Source organism: Poromitra crassiceps (genome assembly GCF_964638095.1).
Source record: "Poromitra crassiceps genome assembly, chromosome: 15".
Taxonomy (NCBI): Eukaryota; Metazoa; Chordata; class Actinopteri; order Beryciformes; family Melamphaidae; genus Poromitra; species Poromitra crassiceps.
The window spans coordinates 10,131,869-10,149,417 of NC_139634.1; the positions used below are offsets into that span (position 1 = coordinate 10,131,869).

Genomic DNA, 17,549 nt, shown 5'->3' on the forward strand with positions numbered 1-17,549 from the left:
TGAATCTTGCTGGCTGGCTAATCGCTAGTGTCGTCGAGTAATTCTAGCATTAACGCCAATTCGCTGTCGATTTTGCGGTCTTTTTTGTAGAGAGCGGATTCCCCAAGCAGTTGAGACCTGCTAGCTGGCTAAGTAGGCTACTGTACAAAATAGCCAGCGTCAAGCTAGCGTTTTAGCAAGCTAATACCAGCTCAGCGTTTCAGAAAGTCGTTGAAATACTGTAAAGGAAATAGCAGCCGTCAACAACCAAGCCGTTAATGTTATTTTCTAGCCGTTAGCTTACCGTAGAAGCAGCTGCATGAAAGGATAACTTGATGGGACTCGACATTTCCGAAGCTTAAACACCTGCCACCTCCCCATCTCACCGAACAGCAAACTAGCCAATAAAGTAAGCTTTGGACTGTGTGCTGTTAGCTAAGTCACATATTTAACGTTTGTGTCTGGCTGTGGTATCACCTAAATACGTGGATCGAATATGCAATGATGCTTGAACAAATTGTCCTAAGCCTGTGTTAGCTGGCTACATATCTTGCTAACATTTAACTGCAGCTGTTGGACAAAGCATTAGCTAGCCTAGCATGGCTAAATGTAGCTCTTCTTCCAGAAGAGACGTCGAAATTATCCATATGATCGCGAACTAACGGTCGCGACCACGTTAATGTTTCATACTGTTTTGCAATGCTGTGTACAAGCCCCGTGCATGTGTCTTAAAACGGTGTAACCGCGGCCGTTAAGTTGCATTGTGGCAAGCGGTCTTGTTAGCCTACCACCACATCTTTTGTTGTTGCTTTGTCTCTTGAGCACATGGCTTTCCATGTTTCTGTTCATGCAGACTACAGCGACCCCTAATAGGCAAAAATGTCACTCTGTCGCACCGATTCTACCTCATTAAATCTTTGTTACACACATTTTTTTATCCATATGGCACTGAGTGATTCAATTCAGTACTGTGACATTATTATTATTATCATTATTATTATTATTGTTGTTGTTGTTGTTGTTGTTGTTGTTGTTGTTGTTGTTGTTGTTATATCGTCACCACCACCATCATCATCATTATTTATTGATTTACCTTAATTCTGTAACACTCATGTGCCTTGTTTGATGGAAGTATGGTTAAGCTGTTCTAGCACAAGAGATGCAGTGCTGTTTGTGTTGTGGCCGCATGCATGTGTTGTAGTGTTCGGGCTGCCGTCTGAAATCGTGTTTTTATTTGTGTATTGATGTGTTTTCACAGGGTTAAGACAATCAGAGGCAACATACAAGTGCCTCCACTATACGGTTTCCTTTCCCAGAGTGTGACTCGTCTGCACGACGTCACCAATGCGACCATGGGAAATAGCAGTAACTAGGCTGCCACTAACAGCCCCCTTAAACCCGAGGAGGTTCCTTGCAGAACCCTGTAACACCCCAGTGCATCTCAGGAGAAGGTAAAAAAAAAAACGCACTCCCACACCTTATAGTAGTGAGTGAGATAAATATACAACCTCCTTTGTGTTTGATTTATGTACTATTAGATCCAAGATACTTTTGTCACAAAATTTAATCTTTGACATATATTTTAATTGATATTTAAAAAAAAATCGTTCTTCTAGCTGTTGAGTTTTCAGTGGAACTGGAAATGTATTAAACATTTATATACTAGGTATCTTGCTTGCTATGCGCTCTCGATTCCTAGGCTCGCTCGCGCTCACCCGCTACGCAGGCTCGCATACACAGCTCGGCCACTGCGCGGCCTTACCCGCAGCTCGGCTGCTGTGTGGCCTCGCCTGCTCTATTGGCATGTGCAGCGCACAATTGCTCAACTTCGCATCACTGAGGACATCACTCACTGATGGCATCACAATTGCTCGAGTGACCATCACTGATCACATCAGAGTGCCCCGAGTGACATCACTCTGCGCACAATGTCATAGACGTTGTGACATCATCAGTGACATCACAAGTGCTTGACGTCATCCAATGTGGGACAAAAATTGCAGAGAAACAAACAGACAGACGGATAACCCACTTACTCCCTTTTATATGATATATACACATAATATACAAAGATTTGTGTGGGGTTAAATGAGAACTTCACAGAAAAACAATGCTGATTATTTTGGACGTCACTGGCATCAACTTAACTCAAATCAACTCTCAGTAACTGTCAAACCAAATGAATGACTGCAAAACGGTTTTCTGTGAAGTTACATTTAACTACCCTTTCATACCCATTCACTTTTAAATGGATGCAACAGCTGTATTAAAACACATTTAGATTATGTGACACCATGCATCCCCCTTTACTAAAGAACGTGTTCATCTTTTTTCACCTTATTTGCTCTTGCAGCCCACCAGTGAGACGCCAGTGGGGCAGACGAGACAGACCTGTACTGCACACTTCCCTAGTCCAGGATGAGAACTTCCATCATCTGCTTTTCTTCCAGCATCAGCAACAGGTTCCTTTAGATGAGTCCAGACAATACAGCCACACCAGCACACCGCCACGCATGCTCCACCCTGCTGCTGCTCACCTGCCTCAGCAGAGCCCCATTATGGTGGATCTACATGACCAGGTAACAGAAGAAAAACGGGCTTTAACTTTATGTTAGTGATACGATCTGCTGCCATGTCTGACTCTGACCAAATTGGGTTTTTTTTTCCAGGAACACACAAAATTCAAATGCAAGTTGGTGTTTAAAGGAACACTCCGCCCATTTTCAACCAGCTTTGTATCATTAGAACATCAGTAGTATATCAGAAAACTGTAAACTGTTTTGAAGTCTGTCATTTAATTTGACAGTTATTGAGTGTTAAAGTGTGGACCAGTGACATCACTGGTCCACACTAACTCAAATTAATAACTCATTAACTCAAATCAACTCTCAATAACTGTCAAACTAGATGAATGATGAATAGTTTGACAGTTATTGAGAGTTGATTTGAGTTAATGAGTTATTCATTTGAGTTAGTGTGGACCAGTGATGTCACTGGTCCACACTTTAACACTCAATAACTGTCAAATTAAATGACAGACTTCAAAACCGTTTACAGTTTTCTGATATACTACTGCTGTTCTAATGATACAAAGCTGGTTGAAAATGGGCGGAGTGTTCCTTTAACACTGCGTCGAGTGCATTTGGCAAATTCATGTCTTCTTTTAGGGAGATTCTGAAGTCACCCCATCTTCCCCTTATTTGTTTTTCCTTTAAAAGATGCACCAGGGATCTGTTCCAATATCATACACGGTTACCACGGTGACGACCCATGGATTTCCCATCCACACCGGGCAGCCCCTCCCAGGGTGCAACACTCAGCAGCTCCCAGCATGCTCGGTAATGTTCAGCGGACAGCTCTCTCTGCTCTGCTGCCTTCCTCCTCCTGTGAGTTTGAAAAGGAAGAGCCCCAATGTCAGTGGCATCCACGTAGCACACCATACCAGCCATGCAATCTGTCACCGTTCATGACTAACCAATAAGCTGCTGCTGCTACTGTACATGAATCTTGGTTCCTTACTTGATTTTAGCACAACAGAATTATTCAGCACAGTAAAACGTCATTTTGTAATAAGTTTGGTTAATTTTTTTTTACTGGGGGGAGAAGAAAGTAGATGTCCGAATGATCTGACAGTTGTGTTATTGAGTAGTCTAGTGTTTTATTGATATTGTCTGTGCCTGGGATAAAATATCTGTGCTAGTTTTTATTTAATGCATTGCTTGTACACATGCTTAAACATGCTTTCATTATAACTGCCTCAATGTGAGTATTAAGCCAGAGATCAACCTTTCTTTTGGTTAGGCACAGGCTTGCTACAAAGTGTTGATTTGAATGATCGCTAAACAGCCTGTGTGTTTGCGTTAAATATTTTCTTGCAGTGACACAAACTAACGTCTGCTCCTGTGTGTTTCTGGCTCTCTTTCTCTCTCTCTCTCCAGCTCATCCAGGCATGTACCATGCAGCATCTGCCAGTGTCTTACCAAGCCTTTCCACCCCTGATCTCCAGCGAGCATTTTATATTGCACCCGACCCCCTCTGTGGCCCCTCACCAGCCGCCGCACCTTACTCCACTGAGCCAATTTGTCCCTTTACAGCCTCAGCACCCACGCATGGTGAGTAGTCCACACTACACGCAGGTTCATTATGGTGAGCAGTCCGCACTACATACAGGTTCATCATGGTGAGCAGTCCACACTACCCCCAGGTTCATCATGGTGAGCAGTGCACACTACACGCAGGTTCATCATGGTGAGCAGTCCACACTACATACAGGTTCATCATGGTGAGCAGTCCACACTACACACAGGTTCATCATGGTGAGCAGTCCACACTACATACAGGTTCATCATGGTGAGCAGTCCACACTACATACAGGTTCATCATGGTGAGCAGTCCACACTACATACAGGTTCATCATGGTGAGCAGTCCACACTACACGCAGGTTCATCATGGTGAGCAGTCCACACTACACGCAGGTTCATCATGGTGAGCAGTCCACACTACATACAGGTTCATCATGGTGAGCAGTCCACACTACATACAGGTTCATCATGGTGAGCAGTCCACACTACACACAGGTTCATCATGGTGAGCAGTCCACACTACACACAGGTTCATCAACAGAATCGCAGTCCCAGTGGATGCAAAGTGTAATCACTTTTACAGGGTTCGTACAGTCATGAAAAACCTGGAAAAGTCGTGGAAATTTGTTTCATAAATATTATAGTTACAATAATTGCAAAAAAATATAACGTTCACAAGCAGCCACGCGCTCCCTAGGGCTGGGTATTGGCAAGGATCTCACGATACGATACGTATCACGATACTTGGGTCACGATACGATTGTATCACAATATATTGCGATGCGATACATATTGCGATATATTGCGATATTCTACAGAATTGACTCAAAATTAAATAATAGAGATAAAGATACAACACACTGTACCACCCAGGTAGTGTAATAATATGTGTACATCACTTTATACTGATAAGTTAGTGGACAAATTTAGTCAAAACTACTGAGTGTTGAGTGTTACTGAACGCATCGATATGGGAAATATCGATACAGTATCGATTAGGGGTGGGAATCACCAGATGCAGAGGCCTGGCATGGCATGGCCTGCAATTATTGTTATTTTTTTTAATATCGCGATACTTGGCGTCCAAGTATCGATACAGTATCGGGAAATAAAATATCGCGATATATTGCCCAGCCCTAGCGCTCCCTAACGTGGCCTGAAAACTAGTTTGGCGGTGGCCTGATACAGCTCCATAAACTCGGGGACGCAGGCAGGCGGGCGGGGCTTGGCGCTTGGAGAAATAGGCTGCCTACATGACATGGGTAACCGCAACAGACCAAGACCGGGCCGAGCAAAATGCAGGTTGTGTTTCAGTAGCCCTTTTCCCACATGCGCTTTGTACCGCAAAATGACCGGTACGTGGTCTAATGCCTGCATGTGAGAAAGGCACCGTGCCGGTATAAGCGCGACCCCGTCGTCCCCGACATTTCACCAGTTTCGACCCAGTCAGAAGAGCGGTATGCTCTTAAGGAGACGCAAGTGGAAACGGTTCCAGTCATTTTCCGCGACAGCGGTCCTTCAATCATGGGCTTGGAGTAGCCTACACACGTTGCTTAATGTTCCAGCGGGCATAATCTAATCATTCGCGCACATTAAAGCAAACTGGCGAAATGATCTTGTGATAGCCTAATAAGAGCAGTATGTCAGCTTGCTGATTTCCGAAGGCAACCCCGGACACATCAAACAAAGCCAGTCTGTAAAAAGTGCTTCAACGCGACGCAGGTGAACGGATAAACATCGAACCAGCAACTATTTCTCTCAGACACGGATCCCAACTTCTTCAAAGTGCATCAACTAATCATTCGCGCACATCAAAGCAAACTACTTCCACATTTCGCTTGTGCATTTGCTGTGTCATTCGCTGTGTCTGTCTGCTACTGCTCTCGAGCAGAGAGGGGAGGGGGAAATCGGCTGTGTTGATTACGCTGGCGGCTTGACGCTGCTCTTAAGTCAAACGAGTGTGATTTATTGTGTGACAACTGACAAGCGAACTTATTTCGAGTTTTGCCGACCCCCCAAATAAGCTCCCCCCTCCCCCCGCCCCCCCAACATACAGGAAAATTCGCTGATAGATTCCCACATGCGCGAGCCGAAGTGTGAAGGGAAATGTCCGATATTGACTTACAGGTAATTTTCCGGTACGCATGTGGGAAAAGGGCTAGTGTTTCAGATTCCAGTAATCTACTGTAGCAAGAGAGAGAAAAGGAAAAACAATATGACGGATGAAACATTACCAATCTCGCTAGCTGTTTTAGTGAAACAAGTGTTACATGCGACCTTGATTATTTTTGAATTGCTAAATGTCATGTTGCATGAAAATTGTTTCGTGCGATTTGCAACCTGCAACTAGTTGCCTGAAAGTTTCATTGTCTAAAGTCTTCTTTAGAGTACTAACTGACCACGTTAGTTTTTCAATTATTGTAATCTGTTAATAGTGACATTTTAAATTTAGACTGTCGTATTCATTACTCACGTCTTCATGTATACTCCGAGAAAATGTTTGGTCATGGAAATTTGGTTTAAAGTCATGGAAATTCATTGGTCAAAATGTGTAGTTTTCCATGTTCAATACAAATGTTCAGTCTCATAGCAGTGTTTTCCTTGGCACATCTCTCCATCCCCTCAGCCTCTACAGAGGGTAGAGAATGAAGTGGACCTTCGAGGGGACCAGCACCCAATAGGGACCTTCTCTTACCCTCCCTCTCATCACCCACCAGCGATGCCTCCTTCTCTGCCCCTACAGTATCTTCCTCAAGAGCCTCTGCATCAGGAGCTGCCCTTTGGAGTGGTGAGACAACCTCTAAGACATATTTAAAATCTTTATTTTCCCTGGGAACATTTTTAATTTATAAGGAGCACGGGAACATTTTTGGGACATTCTCCTATTTGCCATATTCCCAAAAGTAAGATGAAAAGATAGATGCCCTTCTTTTCTCTGTGCGGGCAGTAGAAAGTAGCGACGCGCCCCTCCTGCTAGTTAGCTTAGCACAATGAGTGGTAGTCAAGAGAATGGCTAGCCTACCCCAGTTAAGTCCTAAAATCCAACAGTGCAAAACCACTCAAATGTACATGTTGTGACTCGTGCATTCACCACGTTATGAAATCATGCAAAATTATGAAGCAAATACATAGCCACACAAAACCCAAAGTTGCAGCTATGTATTTTGTTTAGAAAATTACAATGTCTCGCAATTTACGTGGTGAATGCACGAGTCAAAACATGTACAGTACATACGATTGTTTTGGTGCTGTTTGAATGTGTATTTGGTGACTTAATGGTGGTAGGCTAGTCATTCCCTTGACTACCAGTCATTGTGCGAAGCTAACTAGCAGGAGGGTTGTACTGCACGCACAGAGAAGAGAAGGGCATCTCTCTTCTCGTCTTACTATTGTGAATATGGCAAATAGGCCAATCTCCCAACATGTTAGCGTGTTCCTTTAAGTAATGGCCTGCTTCACATTAATACAGCTTCACACATTCACACCACTCACTACTACGACCACAGTATTCTACTGTTGGCCACTGAGCTGCCTTGCTCAAAGGCAACTTGGCAGTAGTTGTGGGAGGAGAGAGTGTTTCTCATTCACTCTCCCCACCTAGATTTTCCAGGTGGTCCTGGCTTTCAAACCAACAACCTTCTGGTCACTTATTTTACTGTCAAGCCTTTCTGCTGCTTGCCAGTGTCGTACAGTTCAGCAAAATGAAATCATTCACCTGCATCACAGACTTCTGTTTGATATCATTCCATTCACTTGATTGATTGATTGATGTCTTTATTTCAGACTTGTAGTCCATAGAAACGTACAAAAATTACAATACCATACAATAGTACAATAAATACAAGTATAAAATAGATAAGAAAAGAAAAAACATCAGAGTTTCAGCTTCACAGATGAGGCTGTATTAAGTTTCAGCTTCACAGATGAGGCTGTATTAAGTTTGGTTTGGTTTGGTTAACTTGTGTGTGGTTCTCCTCAGCCATATCCCCACATGCTGCCCCGGCGAGTGAGTGGACAGAGATACCGGTTACAGCAACCTCTACCCCCTCCCCCACCGCCTCCATCCTACTACCCAGGCTTCCTCCCTTATTTCCTGTGAGTACCTCCAGTATGATCCAACATGTCCTCCAACTTAAGCGCTCATTATACTCGAGCAAGGCTCCGCGAGGGGGAGCTCCGCGAGTCACCGTGCGGACCTCGCGCTGGGGCAGATGCTTTTATGCTCAGAGCCCAGCTAGCTCCGAAACGCCAGGGGGCGCGCAAACAATTCAGTCATGAGAGACTCGTAGGAAGTTTTAAATTAACAAGCTTTATTGAACGAATAACCGTTGAAGCATGATTTCAGGTCGTATTCAGCTGCTTGTAAAAACGACGTCTTGGGTCGTATCCACTTGGAGGTCAGCCTCGTATGATCACACACACACGCACACACGCGCGCACACACACACACATGCATGCACACGCACACACACACACACACACACACACACACACACACACCCTAAACATGGCTTTGCACTCTTAGCAGTTTTTATGGTGCCCTTGATTAGCTTGTATGTAAAATGAATGATGTCACAGTTATCGAGTGTTCCAGTGTGCTTGCCAGAAAACACTGTGGGTGGGCTTTAAAAGCAGGCTTGTGTTATTTTGCCTCTCTACTTTTGAAAAATTAATGGAATGAAGGAGCAGGACAGAATGGATAATCAACTCTAGTTCACACATATTGCTGGCAATCACAGTATAGCTGCTGCTGGCAATCACAAGCCGCTTTCACGCACAGATCGCGCAAAATTGCAGTTCAGAAGGCCCGCAAAGCCGGCAGCCTCGTCACAGAAATTGCATTCACACACAGCTAAGCAGCACCGCCACATTCCCGTCCTGGGGTGTGCTTTTTTTATTTTTTTATTTTATTTATTCGTTTATTTGTCAGGGACAATGCAAGAATCATTGTAACAAGTTACAAGAACATGAAACATATGCGATGCATATAGGATATCTAGCCAAGGCTAATTTGCAATCCCTGTCCCTGGGTAGGCTTTTCTAATAAAAAACATACTCTAAACAAAGTGCAAACATAAAAATTGTGACACGATCATACAAAATTTACAGTAAAATTATGCTACTACATCATACAAGATTTACAGTAGAATTACACCACTACATCAGTAATCAATGGTCGCAGGTTTGATTTTGCTTCAGCCAGTGTTTCACCTTTTCATTAAAGCTTTTCAGATTAGTTTGCATTTTTATTTCTGTTGGTAGGGAATTCCACATGTGTATCCCTTTTACTGAAAAGGATGACTGACCGAAGGTAGTTTTGCGTTGGGCCACTCTACAATTGCCATTCGCTGATCCCCTTGTGGCAATTCTATTGCTGTTTATTTTTGTGACATATGGTGAAAGTACGGCTGGGACGAGATTATTCACACATTTAAAAATCAACTTGACAAATGAAAACTTAATGAAGCTGTCAAAACTGAGCAGCTTGTACTTGTGTAGAATTTTACAGTGATGCCATTTCATTTGTTTTCGATCCATTATTTTCAGTGCCTGTTTGTACAGTGATGTGACAGGTTTGACAGTTGCCTGTGAAGCCTGGGCCCATACAGTTACACAGTAAGATAAGTGAGAAAATATCATGGCATGCATGAACAGTTGAGCTGCCTTGAGAGGTATGTAAAGTCTTATCATTCTAAAGCAGTTCAAATTGATCTTGACTGTTTTGCATATTTTTTTCACATGTTTGTCAAATTTGAGTTGAGAATCCAAGATGACACCTAAGAATTTAAAATCGTTGACCTCTTTTATTTCCTCTCGATCTATTTGTATTATGAGACTGTCTTGTGCTCTCCTTCTTATGGAGAAACACATAGATACAGTCTTAGTGAGATTCAGAGTTAGGTGGTTGTTTTTGAGCCATTGGGATACAACCTTCAATTCATTAGTTAGTATCTCAGCTGCTTGAAAAGGGGTTTTAGCTGATACATAAATGACTGTGTCGTCAGCGTACATTTGACAACCAGCACTTTTGCAACATGCTGGTAGATCATTTATGTACAAGCTAAAGAGCAAAGGCCCCAAGATCGAGCCTTGTGGAATGCCCATTCTTGATTGTCGGGGGATTGAGTGTTTTCCTCTGATTTTAACACATTGCTCTCTACAGCCGAGATATGAAGCAAACCAGCCGGTTGCTTGCTCTGAAAAATTAAAAGTTGTAAGTTTATTTAATAAGATCTTGTGGTTTACGGTGTCAAAGGCCTTTTTAAGGTCTAAAAACACCGCTCCCACTACATTACCCTTGTCCAGTGAACTCTTGATGTTTTCAGTGAGGTAGCAGTTAGCCGTTTCCGTTGAAAACCCTGCCCTGAATCCGAATTGTTTGGGGTAAATAAGTTTATTGCTTTCTAGGTGGTCAATGAGTTGTTCTGCAACAACTTTCTCCAGGACTTTTGAGAAAACGGGTAGAATAGCAATTGGTCTATAGTTGCTAGCTAGCTTTGGTGCTCCAGCTTTGAAAATTGGTATGATGGTTGCTGTTTTCCAGCTTTGTGGGAATTTACCAGTTCTTATGGAGGTGTTTATCATATGAGTTATAGGTTTGATCAGGGTGGCGCTATGTGTTTTAATAAAAGCAGTATCCAGCCCAAACAGATCCTTTGCCTTTGAGTTACTTAATTTATTGATAATTCTACCCACTTTCTCTTGGTCAACCTCTTTAATATAAAAGGATTGTGATGAGTCTTTCATAATAACATGTGGTGTCGTTACTGGTTCAAAATTGTCTGCAAGCTCTTCCACTGATTGTATAAAGTAATTATTAAATTCATTTGCTATTTCTGTACTATCAGTGCTGATTACTCCCTTCACCTCCAGCTCATTTATTGATTTTTGTTCACTGGGTTTAAGTTTAGTGAGGCTATTTAAGTGCTTCCAGAGAGAGGCGCTATTTCCTCCAGATTCTGCAATCAGCTGTGTAAAGTAAGTGGTTTTTGCCTTACGCAGCTCCCTTACAACCATGTTTCTTAAGCCTTTAAAAATAAGGAGGTCTGTATTCACTTTGGTGAGCAGTGACTTTTTCAATGCTAGATCTCTTTTTTTCATTAACTTGCGAATATCATTATTCAGCCAGGGTAAAGAGACTCTTCTTTGTTTGCTTTTAAAGATCTGTGTATATTTCTCAAGCAGTTCTGTGAGAGTTTTTAGCAGAGTGTTACAGCAGTTATCTGGATCATTGGTTTGTAAAACGTCATTCCAGTCAATTTTATTTAGTTCGTTTTCAAATTGTGGCATTTTATTTTTGGGAATGAAGGCACTCCCTGGTTTATGCTCATTTACAAACACTGGTAGACGCTGTTTTGTTAGTTTTCTAGTAATCAGGGTCATATTGTGGTCAGACAGGCCCGTTAATAAATTGTATGTCCTTGTGACTCGTTCGGGTCTGTTTGTGACTATCAAATCAATCAAGGTTTTACTCGATCGAGTGATTCTTGTTGGACCTTTTACCATCTGTTGAAAATTATGTTTTGACAACATCATTTTCAACTTTTGTTTACAACTTTTATCTGACCAATTTATATTAAAATCTCCAAAAAAAATTGATTCATAGCGGAAGTTAGACAGTTTGAACAATTCATCTAATTCATGATAGAAAGAGATGTCATGTGACGGTGGATTATACAGGATTGCTATGTTAAAATTCATCTTGGGAGACAATATTACATTTAAGGCTAAACATTCTAATGATGTGTCCAGTTTAATCTCGCTACATTTAAAAGTATCCCTGACATAAAACAATACACCCCCTCCCCTACCCGTTGCTCGATCTTTTCTATAGCATACATATCCGGGAACATCAATCATGCTGGTCGCGATATTACAGTTAAGCCATGTTTCACTCAGACCTAAGAAATCAAGGTTAGAGTCCGTCAATAGATGCTGGATTTGATCTCCTTTTGATATTATACTCCGAATAGGTGACAGGTGACAGCCGACGCTCCCGGATTGAAAGGCGAGCGGAGGCATTTCCACCCAGCTCCTCCTTGCCCAAATTAATATTTTCATAGGTTAGTGTAGCCTAGGCTACTGTATGATGAACAAATTCATTCAACAACCAAACATCGCTGATGTACGCCAGCCAACGACGTGCAGCTGCGGTCATGAAGGATCAAAGTGATTAGTGATAAAACACGAAAGTGTTGTCCACATGCAGCATGGTAACAAGGCTTTCAATATTTATCTGATCGACTTTATGGATATGTGACGCACCATCATGTAGCCTATTAGGTACAAGGCTAATTCTTATCTTTTGGTTCCTGTTTTTTGTAAAGCAAATTATTCCCATGAAGTAGCCTAATTAGCGTCCATTCTGAAAGACGACGCCCGCATATCAAACAGCTGCAGTCTGCATAATGTTCGTCGGAGGAATAGTATAGGCTATAAATGCACATGACTACTATAACGTTAGTAGTTTTTGTAAGGGAATGCACAACTGGCTAGCTAGACAGATTGCAGTTCTGGAGCTGGTTTCCAGAGGGAATATCCTCAGACCAACTCGCCACAGACAGCTATAGTCCTCTGAAGTTTATTATATCTGTTAATTTTACCTACTAATGTCAACATCGTTTGAGCATAAAGCCTAACCTACTTACTAGGCACGGAGCATTCCTCCTGGCGCCCCTGCAGTCATGATTGTATAGGCTACTTTTTTTACTTTCACTCATGCCTTTCTTGCTGCATGAGGTGATTTCCCCTGTATTTTCTTTTTAAGAATGAGCTGACCATTCGCACCGTTCCGGCTTGCTGCTCCTACGCTTTCAAGTGGAGGCGGGTTGCCGGGTAACCCGGCGCTGTGACTAGGTCCACTGGCGGAACGAAAGGCGTACAACAATTACCCACCAACCCGCGTTCACAACTTTCACATCGGAGGCGCGGATCCTATTTTCCGTGCATTTTGCGGCTTTCAAGGCCGGTGTGAAAGCGGCTACAGTATAGCTGCTGCTGGCAATCACAGTATAGCTGCTGCTGGCAATCACAGTGTGGCTGTAATGATCATCTTAATGCTCACTCAACCTGTTCTCTCTCTGCCTCTCTCTATGCTCAGGGCAATGCTTCCTGTGCCTCCAACAGCAGTGGGCCCAGCCATCAGTCTAGACTTAGATGTGGATGACGTGGAGATGGAGAACTATGAGGTTAGTGGGGTGCCAGTCCACAACCCAAAACACAACGCTGTCTGAATATCAATCAATTTTATATTTATATAGCGCCAAATCACAAGAAGAGTTCTCTCAAGGCGCTTTAGAAATAAATGTGTGATGTGAAGTTTGAGTTTCAGTGATTATTTTATATCTGAAATGACACAGTGAATATGAGGTCAGAGGTGCAGATGTCCTCACACAGCTCTGATCTCTTGTCTGTGGGTTCTGCTCTTTCAGGGTACTGACTGTATTTGTACAGATTATCATGTGTAATAAAGTAGTCATGTTTCTGCCAGAAATGATTTCAATTCATCAATTATTTATAATAGTCTGCAGTCAGTAAATATCACCAGATTCTATTTTAATGTGTGACACTATGCTCAATATTATTTGGAGGCTGCATGGAGCAGTGAGCACACTGTGTTATTTCAAAAGTATTATTATATATTATTATATTATTCCAAAGTATTAAGCATATTGGTGGAAAACAGCATTTGCACTGTCTTCTCTCGCAGGCATTGCTAAACCTGGCAGAGAGGTTGGGCGAAGCAAAACCACGTGGACTCACTAAGGCAGATATAGAGCAACTTCCGTCCTACAGATTCAACTCAGAGAATCATCTATCCGAACAAACGCTGTAAGCTTTCCCTCAAGCCTCTGCAAAACCTGCTTGCAATCAGTTCACGTTCATTTTGAGCGATTGACATGCCTCTACATTATGCTCTCTTTTCTCTCCTCCCCTCAGGTGTGTTGTGTGTTTTAGCGACTTTGAGTGTAGGCAGCTACTTCGGGTATTACCTTGTAACCACGAATTCCACGCCAAGTGTGTGGACAAATGGTTAAAGGTAAGTTAATGCCGGTGTTATCGTTTAAACTGCACCCCATTACCCCCCAGTCCTTCGCATTAATACATCAATATTCAATACTTCATGTCTTTATACTTCAACTTGGCTGCGCTTGACTTCCAGACCAATCGCACTTGTCCAATCTGCCGAGCCGACGCGTCGGACGTCCACCGGGAGGCGGAGTGAGAACTGTCTGTGAGTGCTTGTGACTGGAAAGCTGCCGCACATCGGAGTCTGTCCCAAAGCTGGGGACACCTGCCACCTAACCTACGTCCTCCAGTAAATATAGCTTACCAACCCCACTACTCCTGCCCCCCCCCCTCCTACCTAAATAATAAGCAATCCAGGATTGTTCCTGGAGCCTGTCGTACCTCTGCTGTGCTTCATTGTCTTGAGTTTCATGAAACCCACTGCCTACTGCAGCCTAAAGCCAGAGTTCTGGGATCGCCAGCCACTTCTTTCTCTGCCCCATTGTCGCAGATTCCAAAGAGTTCCCCCTACAATGCATCGTTTGCTGCTTTTGTTTACAGGGTTTCATTTTTTTACCTAGCCGTTTGGGTTGTTGGTATTCGCGGATGAGCAGGAGGTCCTGCGTTTGGGAGAAAGGATAGAGGTGAGTCAGGGGGCCTGGAGGATGATAGGCTGGACACCTTGTGCAATTAGCAGAAAAATAATAGGAATACTTCAACATGGGTATCTGTGTTTGGAGGCGACGCCTGACCATCATAGATGCATGTTTGTGTAGTGACTTGTTAATAATGTATGTTCTGCAATAATGTATTGATCATTTCAATAGTTTTATTCCCCCCTCCCCTCCTTTTTTGGTTTCTCTCGTTTTCGATTTGCCAATGCTATTGTGACAGTGTGACTTGCTGTGGTTAAATACCGATTCTGTTGAGCCCGAGGTTATGGACTGCAAACGATGGGGAATGTACCTGTGGGTGGGCTATCTCCTACCCCAGATAATCCGCTCAGATAATCCGCTCTGAAAACACCAATCTGGATGAGAGCAGTCGTGGGATTATTGGACGGGAAAGGATATACGACGAGGTAGAGGTTTCTTTGAGGAAGGCCACTCACTCGCTCAGCAGCGAAGTGAGCGGAGGCCACAGGGGGGGGGGCTGCTTCTTTTTTCGAGGTCATCCGTCATAACTGCACAAGCGCTACACCCATCCTCCACGTCAGCGTTGTCCCTCTGGCACGTGTGTACGCGCGCGCGTACGCGTGTGCATCTTTTGTGTGTTATGTTGTGTGTCCTGTTCACAGAGCCGATGCATTGTGTAACCACTGGATATACAGGGCAGCATGCTAGGATTTGCATGGACTGTTGATTCAGACTAGCAATATTTTAATCAAGCATTGCCACCAAATTTATCAAAAATCAAGAAAAAGAAAAGACAACGAAGCATACTAAAAGAACTGCTTGCTTATTCAGAGAGCGACCATGAGGGGGAAGGCTAGCATGTGGTTCCACCTTGGCAGCAGTTAAGGATGGGAGTCCTCATCCGACGGCCGCGCTGATGCAGAGTGCGCCGGAGGCCTGTGTGTGCAGAAAGCAATATGTGCAGTGAGTGGCGAGTTTTAAATGAACATTTTTCTTCCCCTTTTCGGAAGACTGGGCTTTTTATTTCTTTGTGAGCCAAATATCCAATATACAGATATAGCCTACTGTTCAAGATTTCAGATCTGCCTTCTTATGACCTTGACAAGCACAAACCTATTACTAATCTTAAAAAAAAAAAAATCCTTTGTCATTTCCACTTGTTTTTAAAAGTATGCTGTTTTTATTAAAAGGTGTTTATTTATTGGTTTTATCCTCTATAGAAAATACATTGAAGGAAAGAGTCGGAGCACTAACCTTGTTTGTGTATGTGATATTATGCTGGCAACTTGGTCGGGTCATTGTCTTAGGCCATGGTAATGGTGTTGTAAAAGAGAAATTGTATGTATAGCTTCAGTGTGAATGCTTTTAGATAAAAAAACGTTTTGAAGACAGAAGAATGTTGAAAAACCCTTGTAGAAGTCACTGGTGACGCTCCACCATGTGCCGGCCGTCCGGATCCCCCCCGGTGATCAGGACGGGATTGAGATGGCGCGCTCAGAGAGCCGGAGTGTTCAGTAGTGTGTCGATACACTGATGGACTTCTAGTTCCCCCGCTTGTGTTCACATAACACACACAAAACCCCCGGGATATATTTCGGGCAGGGGGTAAAGAGAAACTCATGGATATTTGCTCTGGATTCACTTCCTGTCTAGAACTGCCCCAGTAATAAGCCTTGCTTTCATTTGTAAAGGGATCTTGCCTTTTCCTTTTTTTCTTTCTTTCCGTTATTAAGCGAATGTGAGTCTTTGACGTGTGCCACCTTCAAGAAAAAAAGCCATTTAATGAGTTAAACCCACAGCTTTGAGAATTAATCTATGTGTACATATCTATTCGCTGGCATATATTGTAAGTAAAAAAAAAAAAAATCACTCAGGGCCTCTCGGTATATAAAAATAAAGGAAAACAGTCCATTTCAAATGGAAAAGGATGCCATGAAAGGGGTATATTTGAATTTAGTTGGTCGTTTTCCTCAGACCATGAATAATTTAATGTAATCGATTCTAATATTCTGTTTTGTCAGGAGTAGTAGATATTACATCACTTAAAGACAGGCATGCAAGAAAAAAGATCAGTAAAGATGTTATGAATATTCACAGAAAAGAGGCAATGTATACACTGCAACTCATTACAAGTGTATTATTCAAACCTGTTTAACTTTTGTTCTTGTACTCGAACCACACATGTTCAAACATAGCGGTTGTGATACCCATTTCTAAATGTGCCATGGTGCACACTATCCTACCTAAGTCACTTCCAAAACTACTTCAAAGGTGTTTGCATGACTTAACAAAAAAATAACAAAAAACAATGTTAAACGAGCGTGTTATAAGTGGAGGATATGTAGAGATCTGGTGGGGACCTATTTAACGGTGCACAATATGCATGCTTGTCGACCAGATCCCAACTGATTTTTAGCTCTAGTTGGCTTTGGGTTCTGGGGGTTTGGATCTTAATGCTCAGCTGATAACTGCCATGCATTGTACTGCACACATTTGTAATAGAACTGAATGACTACAAGATTTTATTGCGCTAACTTCATTTTATAGGAGAGGGGAAAAAGAAAAGAAAAAAGAAAAAACACTGAAAGAAAAAAACTGGTCTTGAACCCAGGATTTGAAATTTCTTGAATACATTGTGTTAATGTTATTGCCCTGATGACTGAAAATTACATGCTCTGAAACTACTGTAGTTTATCAAAAGCCATAGTGAAAAGGTGCTAGATGTTCTGCTTTAGGTATGATAACTCTCACTTGCGTGAATGCAATAGTTTGTCATGGATCCCATGTATTCTTAAAGCATGTTATACTAATACCCCTAAACAATGTCAGTGAAAATCAATATAG

The 17,549-nt window shown here is 42.6% G+C and overlaps 1 protein-coding gene across 1 annotated transcript; it reads left to right on the forward strand.

The window, feature by feature from the left end:
• The first annotated feature begins 293 nt into the window (after positions 1 to 293).
• Positions 294 to 16,611, forward strand: rnf44 (ring finger protein 44). Its single transcript, XM_083651972.1, has 11 exons — positions 294 to 388; positions 1,238 to 1,430; positions 2,333 to 2,558; positions 3,198 to 3,365; positions 3,918 to 4,091; positions 6,689 to 6,850; positions 8,042 to 8,157; positions 13,163 to 13,250; positions 13,772 to 13,893; positions 14,002 to 14,101; positions 14,225 to 16,611. Exons 2-11 carry the CDS (start codon positions 1,324 to 1,326, stop codon positions 14,285 to 14,287), a joined length of 1,326 nt encoding a protein of 441 aa, XP_083508098.1. The 5' UTR covers positions 294 to 388; positions 1,238 to 1,323; the 3' UTR covers positions 14,288 to 16,611.
• The last annotated feature ends 938 nt before the right edge of the window (positions 16,612 to 17,549 follow it).

What these genes read in the sequence shown, in the direction of transcription:
- rnf44 (XM_083651972.1), top strand. Translation starts at nt 1,324, where the DNA reads ATGCGACCATGGGAAATAGCAGTAACTAGGCTGCCACTAACAGCCCCC. An exon ending in CCAGTGCATCTCAGGAGAAG is followed by an intron (nt 1,431 to 2,332) that starts GTAAAAAAAAAA and finishes TTGCTCTTGCAG; the next exon opens with CCCACCAGTGAGACGCCAGT. An exon ending in TGGAGATGGAGAACTATGAG is followed by an intron (nt 13,251 to 13,771) that starts GTTAGTGGGGTG and finishes CTTCTCTCGCAG; the next exon opens with GCATTGCTAAACCTGGCAGA.